General features: G+C 42.3%; 1 protein-coding gene across 1 annotated transcript; it reads left to right on the plus strand.

Moving 5' to 3' along the window:
• Positions 1 to 2184: 2184 nt before the first annotated feature.
• Positions 2185 to 5226, plus strand: LOC103204847 (endogenous Bornavirus like nucleoprotein 1). Its single transcript, XM_042782207.1, is given in 4 exon segments — positions 2185 to 2237; positions 4181 to 4294; positions 4850 to 4969; positions 4971 to 5226. Coding segments are annotated over 4 exon segments (543 nt in total).
• The last annotated feature ends 8167 nt before the right edge of the window (positions 5227 to 13393 follow it).

Genomic DNA, 13393 nt, shown 5'->3' on the forward strand with positions numbered 1-13393 from the left:
GCCTCATCTTTCTCCCGAGATTCGGCTGGTGGGTTCGAACCACTGATCTTTTAGTTAGCAGCTGAATGCCTTAACCACTGTGTCACCAGCACTCTGGAGAAATGTTCAAGGGGCTGGAAATTTGGAAAAGTGAGTCTGTATGGAAGAAATAATCCAAGAGGTAAAAGGAGTACTGTACCTCTTAAAGAGTGATAATGTATAGAAAGAGAAATGGGGCTGTGGAACACCCACACTTAGAAGAAAGAACCAGTGGCAGGGCGGTGGAGGAATATGCACCCTGGAGGCAGGCCAACTTGGGGGAGTAGTATCTCTCTGTCTTTGGCTATGCTGTTCATTCTCTCTTAACCTTAGTTTTCTCATGTATAAAATTGGTGTAATGACAACTGCATCATATTTTGAGAGGATAAACAAAATATAGAAACATCTTGAACACTACCCAGGACTTGGCACATGTTTTGTGCCATTGAATTGATTCTGACTCACAGTGATCTGTTGTGACAGAGTAGAACTACCCCATAGAGTTTCCAGTGCTGTAAATCTTTATGAAAGCAGATTGTCACATCATTCTTCCATGGAGAGGCCGGTGGGTTCGAACTACAGACCTTTTGGTTAGCAGCCAGACAGTTAACACTGAGCTACCAGGGCTCCTAGCTTGGCACACCACAAAACCAAAACAAAGCAAAACCCACAGCCATCAAGTCAATTCTGATTCATAGCGACCCCCATTGTGTTTCCAAGGCAGTAAATCTTTATAAAGCATAGTGCCTGAGGCATTTGACTGCTAACCAGAAGACTGGTGGTTCAAACCCACCAGCCACTCCTCGGAAAGAAGGTTGGGCGATCTACTTCCATAGTGATACTGCCAGAAACCCAAGGAGGGGTCGCTATGAGTCGGGTCCGACTTGACGACACATAACAACAACAACAACAAATCTTTATGAAGGTAGAGTGCACCATCATCCTTCTGGGGAGCAGCTGGTAGGTTTGAACCTCCAACCATCTGATTAGGAGTCAAATCCATTAGGCACTGCAGCACAGCAGGTGCTTAATACATGTAAGCGTCCTTGCTCTGCCACTTCCCTTCCACCTCACCACCCCTCTTCCTCATTTCCGTTAAGTGCCAGATGCTTGAACACTCCCTCTCTCTTTAAATTTTATTGTGATAAAATAACAAAAATTTTACTATTTTAACCATGTTTAAGTAAACCAATTCAGTGACATTAATTACATTCACCATGTTGTGAAAACGTCACCACTATCTCTTTCCAAAAGTTTTTCATCACTCCAAACAAAAAGTCAGTATCCCTTAAGCAGGAACTCCTCATTTCCCTCTTCCCCCAGCCCTGGGTGACCACTGATAAAACTTATGCATTTCCCTATTTTAGGTATTTCATATAAGTAGGATCATACAATATTTGTCCTTTTGTGTCTTATTTCAAACAGCACAGTGTTTTCAAGGTACAGCCATGTTGTAGCATCCATCAGTCTACCCCTTTTAAATTATAACTGAACTGTTGTTGTCCACTCCTTCTCCTCCTTTTTCTTCCTACTCTTCTTCGTCCTTCTAGAAACCCACAGTTTTGTTTGCAGGACACAATCTTATTTGAACTGGAAATACACTCCATTATGAAGGAAGGAAATAAAAAATTTGTTTCCTAAGAGCCTCTTAGCTGAAGATTGTTATTACCTCATTTGAGCCTCCCAGAAACCGTGCAAGTTGGGAGGAAAGGAATTAAAAGGTCTTTTTTTTTTTTTTTTTTAAACTGCTAAAGAAATGGAGAGCTAGTTGTAAAAAGTTGTATTATTATATTCTAGAAATGCATGTCTAAGAGTACCCTCTCGTTCAAAGGTTTCCAAAGTTTTGGAAATAAATTTACCCATTAGCTCAGTAAAATAGATATAATTTATTTCTGATTTCAGCGGCATGAGGAGGGCCTGAGTCTCAATTACTTGGCTCTGCTTCCACTCCTGACCCAGAGGCTATGCCAGGAAATGGGGTTTTGCTCCTGGGTTACCTGCACCCTGAGCCTGTCTCTATACTCAGCTGCGTTCTCTTCCTTTTCAGCCACAGACTCTCTGCCTGAGCCAAAGTAGGCTTTGCAGACCCTGGGTGTGCCTACTGTTCAGGCCAACTGTTGACTCTAGTGATGATGCCAGTTGCTCAGCTCTGCCCAGGTACTAGCCATGGAACATGAACTAGTGGAGCAGGCCAGTGTGGCTCCAAGGCAGGAACCCAGGTGTGCAACATCCCATGTCACTAAGGCCCATGAGGAACCAACTTGGTGGGGCCTGCTGGCCCACTCTGCTAATGTGCTTCAAGTTCTTATTTGTTCTTGGAATTTCTTCCTTAAACTACAAGCACTTGGAGGTGAAAAAACAGCTTCTGATTTTTAGAATGATGATTTAAAATCAAGTCAATATTGGTAAAACACTCTGCAGACAGTTCCATGAAGTGATGAAAGAACCACAGATCATTTACTCGAATTGCAGTGATATTTACTACCTTGTACAAAGCACACTTTTTGGATTCATCGCTTCGAGTGGTATCTATCCCCAAAGGAATAAATATAAAAAAATGATTAAGAGAAGTTCATGTGATTTTTGCTTTTAAAATAGAATTTAGATAAACCAGCATCCTAATCCTATGCTGTTATTTATTTTTTCCACTGATTTATCTGTTTATTTGCATTATTGTAAAGACAGTACATACTTACGGTAAGAAGAGAAACTCAAATCATTCTGAAGATCGTAAAAGGAAAAGGATAAGGTTCCCTCCCATTACCCGTTCTCACTCTTCTGAGATGATCAAAGTTAATAGTTTCTTGTGAAAAAAAATCCAGAAATGTATAGATACGCATCATAACTAAGGTTTTTACCTACCAGTTATCTGCCAATCCACCATATTGTGATGGCTTACAGGTTCCTATGATGTTGGAAGCTATGCTACTGGTATTTCAAATACCAGCAGGGTGATACATGGTGGACGGGAATCAGTGGAGATTCTAGACTAAGACAGACTAGGGGGAGAGGCTTGTGATCTCCTTCCAAAAATCAAACAATAAAAACCTTATAGATCACAACAGAACATTGTCTGACTTACTTGCTTTGGACGTGTCATCAGGAGCCATCAATCGCTAGAGGAGAACACATGTTTGCTGAAGTAGAGGGCCCAGGAGGATGTGGGAGACCTTTGGTGAGACGGATTGGCACAATAGCTGCGACAATGGACAGACTCAAACATGCTGGCAATAGTGAAGATGACTCAGGACTGGGCAATGTTTTGTTCAGTTGTATGTAAGCTTGTCACGAATGAGTGTCAATCCACAGCACTTAACAACATTGTTATACAATTGATCTATTTCTGTGATTCTTTTTCATTTAAATATATATCCTTACTAACAAGTCATAGGTGGCTAGGTGGCATAAATGGTTAAATGCTCAACCAATAGCCCAAAGGGTGGTGGTTCAAACCTAATCAGGGGCACCTTGGAAGACAGGCCTGCCAATCTGCTTCTGAGAGGTCATAGACTTAAAAACTCTATGGAATTTTACTTTGTACACATGGGGTTTCCATGAGTTGGAATTGACTCCATGACAACTAACAACAACAACATATACAAATATATCTCCTTCTTTTTAATGGCTGTCTAACTCTAGTGCTTCATTAAATATTTTGTGTAATATTTCCATATTTAGGTTGTTTCTAGGTTTTAAATATTTTTAAAATAAATTGCTATAATAAACATCTTTGTATATATTGTTGCATACTTGTGCATGTATTAATATATATATATGTAAGATGAAGTCCTAGCAGTGGAATTACATGAAAGTATATATGCATTAGGAGCTCTGGTAGCATAGTGCCTAAGGCATTTGACTGCTGACCAGAAGGCTGGTGATTCAAACCCACCAGCCATTCCTCTGAAGAAAGATGGGGCAATTTACTTCCATAGTGATGCTGCCTCAGAAAACCCAAGGAGGGGTCACTATGAGTCAAAATCTTCTCGATGGCAGTGAGTTTGGTTTTTCCGGTTTTTATATATACATTACATTTTTTAAAAGTTTATTCTGAACAATTTAAGACATATAAAACAACATAGAGGGAACACTTCTCAAAGACTTCAAATCATCATGCCCAAAATGGAAGACCACAGCAATTTTCCAGTCTTTGGTGATTCAGTGAAGTCACTTCTGGGCTGGTGTTTATGTGCAGACTTACAGATGGATTACATGTAGCTCTCATAGCTATTGGAGTTAAGGCTAGATCAGCATGTATTGCTAAAGATGAAAAAGTGTTTGGGGACATACCAGCAACTCTGAATTTGTCCCCAAATATGGAGCAATCTGAGAGACCAAAGAATTAAGGTTACAGCTTCAGGGTGGTGGTATAGGAGTTTATTAAAGGCTCACTTACAAGGCAATGTCTTGGGTGGCAGTAGGGCAGACTCAAGTCTCTGTACCCTTTGGAGGGAAGCAGGGGTTTTTATGGCTCTGGTGAACAAAGGTAGCCTAGTGTTAGGGCCTTGGATGTCCAAAGCTGCCTCAGCAAGTGTTACATAAGAGTAATTTTGCAAGTAGAAATGAGTTAGCAGCATGAACATGTGTAGCCATATTCAGCCTTGCAAAAGCCTGTTCCTCTATGAGAAGGAAGTCAAAGCATGGTCTCTACAGATTCATTCTACCCCAAAATTGAGACCCACCAAAACACCATGCTAATGACCCTAGAAATCTCATCATTCTATACATTTGCATGTAATGTCCTCTTTGGTATTGTTGTTGGATCTTCTGCTAAGGTCAGAGCCATGCAAAACAAGTAAGGAAATGTGTCAACATATTCATGGGCAATCAGAAAGGATGAATATAGAGATACAGCAAATCTGCTCATTGGATACCCTGCAGGACCAGTTATAGATCAGATCAGCCAGCAACCATGGGTTGCTGCACTGGTCTGTAATCTAATTAGTATAGACTGAATTCCCAGGCAAGAAACTGATGGAGCAAGTCCGCATGGTCATAAGCTATGTAGAAATGACAATGTACAATACCATCAAAGGATATCTCTAGCAATACTTGGATGACACAATAGCCCTACAACTGGTGGCACATGAGATACCAGTATTTCTAAAAGCTTATGAAAGAGTAAAAAATAAATTAGGTGATATATTTGAATATGGGAGCATGATAAGTCACTCAACTATGTCAGACTTTACCCCAGAAAGTTTCTGAACATCTCAACTGTGACTAATTAGTGGAAGAAGAAGCACACTCTCTCGTACGGTGCATTCAGTGCACCTGAAATGACTGCAGGAGCAACTGTCACGGTCTGAACGCTTGCTGTGGCATTCTACCCCAAAACTGGGACCCACTAAAACCACCATGCTAATGACCCTAGAAATCACATCAATCTATAATCTATAAATTTGCATGTGATGTCCTCTTTGGTATTGTTGGATCTTCTGCTAAGGTCAGAAGCCATGCAAAACAAGCAAGGAAATGTGTCAACATATTCATGGGGAATCAGAAAGGATGAATAGACAGATACAGTAAGTCTACTCATTAGATCTGGCAGATTGGGAGGCCCGATGAGCTCAGATGTTGCTCATATTCTCTTGATGCTTGATATCTCCAGGTGTAGAAATTGAACCAACATCTAAAAAAAAAAAAAAAAAGACTTAAAGAAGAATAAATACCTGTGTGCTCACTACCCACTGTCTGCTTAAAAAACAGAACACTGTCAACACAAGTAAATCCTCCTTTGTTCCACCTTGATTACCATCTCTTTCCATCACCCAGAGGACGCCATGATTCTGAATTTGGTATTTATCATTCACATGCAATGCTTTGCATGTGATAACAGAAGTGATATTTTATTGAATGTATCCTTCTGAAACTTGTATCTTTTGCTCAATATTTTATTCCTGAGATTCTTCCGCGTTGTTGTTGTTGTTATGCGCGGTCAAGTCGGATCCGACCCCTTCTTGGGTTTCCGAGGCAGTGTCACTTGGAAGCAGATTGCCCAACCTTCCTTCTGAGGAGTGGCTGGTGGGTTTGAACCACCAGCTTTCTGGTTAGTAGTCAAGTGCCTTAGGCACTAAGCTAACAGAGCTCCCTCTTCCATTTGGTACCTTTTAAAACCTTATTTTCACTATTGAATATGCATCCATTTTCTGGTTAATAGACATTAAGTTTGTACCAGATTTTTTTTTCTATTACAAACAATGCTGTTGTGGCATGTGTGTATGTCTCCTGCTTATACATATGTGCAAATCTCTCTAGGGATAAGCCTAGAGTGGGGTTGAGTTGCTAGTTCATAGAATGTGGTAGTCTTCAGTGATATAGGAAATTTTTCTATAAGGTGGTTTTGCTAATTTATACTCATATCAGCAGTCAGTGTTACTCCATATCCTCACCAACATTTGGTATTGTCAGACCTTTTAATTTTTGCAAATTTGGTGTGAAATGCTTTCTTGGTGTGCTTTTCATTTATGTTTCTCTGATTACAAGTGAGGTTGGGCATCTTTTCATGTATTTTTTGATCATGCATATTTCCTCTTATATAAATTGCCTTTCCCCATTTTACCTTTTAGATGGTCTTTGTCTCACTGATTTTTAGAATTTCATTATGTTTTGTACTTATTACTCTGTTGTTTGTTAGATGTTTAAAAAATCTCTTTTCCGATCTGTTATCTTTTCACTTTTGATGAAAGATGTTGATTTAATATAGTTTTGTATTTAAATTTTCCATATTGTTAATTGCCCAATTTATAATCCTATCAATAGTGTCTAACAGTGACTGTTTCTCCACACACCTGCCAACACTGGCCATTATCATTTTAATTTTTGTTAATGTGACAGGTGAAAAGTCAAATCTCATTCTTCTGATTTGTCTTCATTTTGAGTAAGCCAGACCATATTTTCACAAGGTTATGTCTTTTGCATTTCATTTCCTGTTTACATTCTTCACTTTTCTATTGGATAATTTGCCTTTTCTTACTCGATTTGATTCCCCTAACTTAAAAACATTTCCCCCTTTTCTCCAATTCATGTGGTTGTAGCTCTATGTATACCCTTTAACTGTGGCCTGTTGATGACAAGGTTAGGAAAACATTAGGCTCTGTTACACACTTCCCTCCTCTTTGGCCCTTGGACATAGTGAGCTATAAAGTAAAGAGCTGTATGTAACTAGGATTTTGTGAGAGTGTGTGAGGGTGGCTAGGGGGAGTAATGTAGGCCTGTGTGAGTAAGGAGCGACCCAGGTGGGGAGTGCGAACTGTGGATACGGATGCCTACCGTGTACATGAAAATGGAGATGGACGAGAAGATTGGAATTGAGGTGATGGAGACATGACCTGATGAGTACATCTGAGGTGTCTCAGGTAGCATGGCTACTCTTGGCTGGTGGTGAGAGTAGGGAAACTTAACAGTTCTGAGGGCCCAGCGTGTGCCAGGCACACAGCCCTGAGAGGGAGCATTATTAGGTGGGAAATGGAGGCTTAAGAAAGCTGACTTGCTCCAGGTCTCATGGCTGTAAGTGGCTAACCTGGGACTCACCTTTGGGACCAGATCACTTGCCAATCTGGCTTTTTTCAGGATACTGATGGTTCTACTCTGATTAGCTTCACTTAGGGGAGGACTTAGCTTTTGTCAAGAGATTCGTCAGGAGAGCTTTCCAACAAGAAAGTAAAACTAGGACATATTTCAAATAGATTGACATCTCAACAGTGAAATTTCACATTTCTACGTTGCAGTGTCAGTAATTAGCTTCAGTAGTCATTTTGGTGAACACAGGTAAATGAACAGTAATTGTAATTGGGCTCTACTGAAAAAGAGCAATAGTCTTAATAGTCCTGTTCATGACTGAAAATATCTCCTATAATCATATAAATCCTATAAAAAGTTCTCTTTTAGTTGAGGAGAAACAGCACAAGTCTGTGAAGAAAAGCAGGATATGGAATGATCTCTTTTGGGGGCTCCAAACTTTAAACAACATGAGGCCCCCTGGACAGCTTCCCTTGCTCAGTTCTGAGTTGTCACACCTCACACCCTTAGAGCAGTTTTGTCCATACTATCTGGGTGTGAATCTTTGTTTTTAATGGAAATTTGTTACTTGAAGTAAATGATGACCAACTATCTTTAACGTAGGGACCTGAAAGCAGTTATGGAAAATATAAATTCCAGAGATCTGCCCAAAACTAACATGAAAAATCTCCTGAGTTTGCTGTCCTTCGCAGCAAAGCAAGTTGGGACAATTGCCCTCAAGCAGGTTTGGAGGATTAGCTTTCTGCAGCCCCAGCTCCTCCCACCCAATCCCCTCCCACGTCCTGTCCACCAAGCACTAGGTGGTCCTGGCCAGGCAGGCCTGCTCATTACTTTCTGGATACTTAAAGCAGGACAAAAAACAAAACAAAACAAGACAAGACACCAAAAAACCCCAAACTCATTGCCATCTAGTTGATTCCGACTCATAGTGACCCTCTTTTGGGTTTCTGAGGCAGTAAATCTTTCCAAAGTAGATTGTCCAGTCTTAGTGGGAATGGTTGGTGGGTTTGAGTTGCCAACCTTCTGGTTAGCAGTCAAATGCCTTAAGCACTACACTACCAGAGCTCCTTATTCAAAGCACAACATGGCCTGGAATTTTTTTCTTGGCTCTGGAAAATTATGAGAGGTTTCTCCACTTTGCAAACACCTCACGTTTTGGTGGTTTGCTCCATGATGAGAACGCCAGGTTTTCAGGAATATAATTTGTTGAGTATGGTTGGGATTTCCCGTCCAAGAACTTTTTTTTTTTTTTTTTTTTTTTTGGGGGGGGGTATTGTTAGGAGCTCTGGTGGCGCAGTGGTTAGGTGATTGTCTGTTCACCGAAAGGTCGGTGATTGTTCGAACCCACCAGCCTCTCTGAGTGAGAAAGATGAGGCAGTCTGCTTTCATAAAGATTAAACTGAAAAACCAAACACACTGCTGTGGAGTCGGATCTGTCTCATAGTGACCCCTCCGTGGTGGGTTTCCAAGGCGGTATCATGACGGAGGTAGATTGCCCAATCTTCCTTCTGAGGAGTGGCTATGGGGTTTGAACCGCCAGCCTTCTGGTTAGCAGTCAAATGCCTTAGGCACTACGCCAGCAATTACAGCCCTGCAAACCCTATGAGGCAGTTCTACCCTGTCCTACGACGGGAATCAACTCCACAGTGGTCGGTGGGTTATTTTGTTTTGCGTTTACTTATGTATATTTGCTATTTTCTTAACCAAAACACCATTAACAAACCAAAAAAAGTTAGTGACAATTCTTTGGAGTCATCTAAATACCCAGTCCTCAACCATATTTCTGGTTCTTTTATTTGAGCTAGAACATCTCATTCTAACCAATTTTTTAAAAGTTCCTAGTGGTGCTTCTCTCTGTTGCCATATTTCTTCTTCCTAAGAAGAGTGCAAATAGCTCCAGACAGCTGCCAGTCACCTGCGGAAGAGATTTTTCTTTTCAGGAAGAGAGAATAAAGGAAAGCTGATTCCAAGTGCACTTGAGCTAAATGAAGTCCTTGCCTCTATACACTGGTGTTTGGGGTCCATCTGGTGGCCAGACGTTTTAACACAAACAAGTGCTCACTTTTGCTCTCTTGTGTTAAGAGGTGGTATGACACTCTAGGCATCCGTTCCTGGCCTTGTTTGGGATTACAGAAAGACACGGTAACAGTTTTTATTTAACACCTTTGAAGCAGATGGGGCTCCGGGTTGAGCCAGGAGAAGACCAACAACTGGCGTAGCATCTATAGTTGCTGCTTGCTGCCCACAGGCTGTTTAAGAAAACCTCAATACGAAAATCCAAATTTACAATTTCAGGTGGAGTGGGTTGACAGATTCTCAATTATTATGCTGACCTTTGTCCCGTCTCTGAATCACAGAATTTTAGAGCTGGAAAAGATCTTAGAAATTAATCAACAAGATTTTATTAAACCTTTACTGTGTGCCTCTGTACAAGTGCTGTTGGAGACCCAAAGACAAATTAGATATGTAGCGATAAACCCTGTCCTCAAAGAGTTAAAAATGTAGAGAAAAAGATGGACAAATAGACATGTAAGGGTTACGACATGTGATGGGTGCCATATAGTGGAAGAGCACGCCCACGGTGAGGACAGAAATGCAGAATGGGTACTTTCTCCCATAGTTCAGTATAGGCTTGAGGGAAGAGGTGGCACCTGATCTGTGTGCCTAGGAGAATAAGAACTTCCCAGGTAGGCTGGGTGAGGGTCAAGTCTGTGGAGGGCAGCCCAGCCAGTTGGAAGAGAGCACATGCAGAAACGTGGGACGGTACATTGCATGTCCGGCCACTGCACATGTGGCTGTAGCACATGATGTGAGGTATAAAGTAGATGCTCCAAAATCCTTACTAAATGAATGAATGATGGTGAGAGTGGTGAGAGAGGCCACTGAGAAGGTTACGTAGGGGCAAGATCATAATACCAAGGAATGTGAATGTTATTTTGGAAGAGGTGAGAGAGGGTAGAAGTAGAGGGTCATTGAAGGTTGTAAGCAGTGGACTTACAAGATCAGATTTATGTTTTAGAAATAATTTTGGTAGCAGTGAGGTGACAGAGAACTAATTAGGAGGTCACTAGGTGTTGCAAATGGTTTATGCTGAATTACTACCCTAAATGTTGGTGGCTTGAATCCATCCAGTGGCACTGCGGAGGAAAGGCCTGGTGACCTACTTCTGTAAAGATTCCAAATCCCAGGTCGAGTGGGAGAAGGAAGAGGAACAAAACTCAAAATCATAAAAAAGATCAGGCTTACTGGCCTGATAGAAACCACTGAAAGTGCCGAGACTATGGCCTGTAGCCACCCTTCAGGTCTGGAATTGAATTCCCATGGTTTCTAGCCAAACAACAGATAGGCATATAAGATGAATGTTTACACCAGGGAGGTCCACTCCTTACAACAATCAACCACAGGAGACCAGAAAGGCAGTATTTGCACAAGGAGATAGCTCAGAGGGCAGGAATGTGTAGGAAAGAAGGACACAGGAAAAGGGAGGAAGTGGGAAGACAGCTGTTATCTTACGGCAATTGCAGTCGATGTCATGAAACAAAATGTGTTTGAACTGTTGTATGGAAAACGATTCTCTCTGTACACTTTCACCCAAATCACAATTAAAAAAAAAAAAAAAATCTTTGCAGGAAAGAAAAAAAAAAAAAAGAACAGAGTTGTGTCTGTCTGTGGGCATTCCAGGTAGATGTCAACCAGGCATCTGGTTATGTGGGTCTCTAGTTAGAGACTGAGTGAAAGTACCTAGAGTGTGTGGAGGAAAGTGTAGGAAGAGCAAGGTGAGGACGGATGCTGGTGAACAAAAGATTAGTGGGGAGAGGCCAGAAGAGGAGCTAGGAAAGGAAGAGAAGTAGAAGGGAAAGTACTTTTGGAGGCAGATGTCACAGATGACAAGGGAAGAGGCCTGCACACCCTCAGCGAGAGTCGGCCATGGTAGGAGTAGAAGCCTGCGATGGGTGGACAGGTTGTTAAAATTTTTTTTTAAATGATTCTAGTGCTTCCTTGTGTGTGTGGTTTTTTTTTTTTTTTTTTTAATTTATTCAATTCTTGTCTTCTTGTTGTTGTTAGGTGCCGTCGAGTCGGCCCCAACTCATAGCGACCCCTCCTTGGGTTTCCGAGGCAGTATCACTACTGAAGTAGGATTGCCCAACCTTCCTTCCGAGGAGTGGCTGGTTGGTTTAAACCGCCAGCCTTCTGGTTAGCAGTCAAGTGCTTTAGCCACTATGCTACCAGAGCTTCTTGTCTTAGTGTCTTGTAAAATGTTTCCTTCTAAGAGCTAATCCTGCAGAGTTTCTGTCCTGTAAAGAAAGAGTGGCTGCCTGCAGATCCATTGAAATGGGTTCCCCACTTCCAGGCTACTCCTTTCCAATTCATCTCATGCCTGTGTTCTCACTGGCTTGGTTAAAACACAGTGCTGATCACATTTTCCCATTTTCCAACATATTCATTCCTCTTTTCCTCATCCCCTTCTCCCTGGGGTCCTCACTGTTTACATAATAAACTCTGCAGCCTGGCATTCAGGATCCCTGAAATCACTCCCAACTTCTCCTCCTAGTTTTGTCTCAGAACTCCTCTATGCACTTCAATCAGGCCAGACCTTTAGACACACTGGGGCACATTTCCCCTCCATCTGGAATGCTCTTCCTCTGTACTGTCATTGTAACATAGCATAATTAATTGTCTAAATTTATGAGGGAGAAGAATCATGATCAGCACAGACCTGATTCCTGTGAAGCAGAGGTCAGCTATCTCTCTGCCTTCCCACTTCTCCATTATTTCTGACACCAGCTGCTCCTCCCACAGCACTCTACTTCTCTGCAGGGTTTGATAATTTTTTTTTTTTTTAGGGTTCGATAATTTTTTGCAACAGCTACGCAGAGCTTGTAGACCATACTCACAGACAAGTGGTTTATTAGGAAAATCAGGATGGATTTGGAAGTAACAAGAACAACTTGGTATCAGCATCAGGAAGCACACGCAACGTCCGGAAGGTTCCCAAAGTGGACAGCACATTTATCTTCTTAAGTACAGGACAGCTTCTGGCCAGGACAACTCTCAGAGGAAAAAAGCTCAGAAGCTCTCTGCTGCAACAGCCCTACGACTTTCTAGGCCAGTTCCATCACCCTCCTCCAGTGGTCAGTGGGTGCAGCTTCTGTGCCGGTCAGCTGCCTTCTCTTCTGGGTAGGCCTCTCCACTGTTGGGCTCTGCACCATCAGGCTCCATGCCATTGGCCTCTTTGCTGTTCACAGCCAATATAGCAGCCTGCTCCACTCTCTCAGCTGCTCTCTGCTGTCAGGGCTCTCTGCTGTCAGGCCTTCTCTGCGGCTAACTGGCCCAGCTTATAGCCAGCGTAGCAGCTTTGGGGCCACTCTGTTCCCAGACAGCTCTGCTTCTCTTTCAGCCTAGGTCTTAGCCAGCTAACTGACCCAGCTCTTGGTTGACAACTTCCTCATCTGGAGCCTTTTTTTTTTCCCAAGCTAGACTTAGGAGGGGCTTCCATGTCCCAAAGGACACACTCCCCTCCTTGCTCCTGTCAACCACACTCAACTCACTGTCGTTCAGTTGGATCTGACTCATAGCAACCCTTCCTTGGATTTCTGAGGCAGTATCACTACGGAAATAGATTGCCCAATCTTCTTTCCGGGGAGTGGCTGGGGAGTTTGAACTGCCAGCCTTTTGGTTGGTAGTCAAATGCCTTAGGCACTATGCCACCAGAGCTCCCCCTGTCAACCAGAAGGGCTCTAAAACCTCACATTTCAGTCCTTCGTATATCCTAGTCCTCATCAGTTACAAGGTGGGACCTCCCTCACCAGACCAGAGTTCAACCAGTCCTCAATTACCCATGGGATGGCAGCCA

This window comes from Orycteropus afer, unplaced genomic scaffold, assembly GCF_000298275.1.
Source record: "Orycteropus afer afer isolate SDZICR_OR568_19922 unplaced genomic scaffold, OryAfe1.0 scaffold00261, whole genome shotgun sequence".
NCBI classification, from domain to species: domain Eukaryota; kingdom Metazoa; phylum Chordata; class Mammalia; order Tubulidentata; family Orycteropodidae; genus Orycteropus; species Orycteropus afer.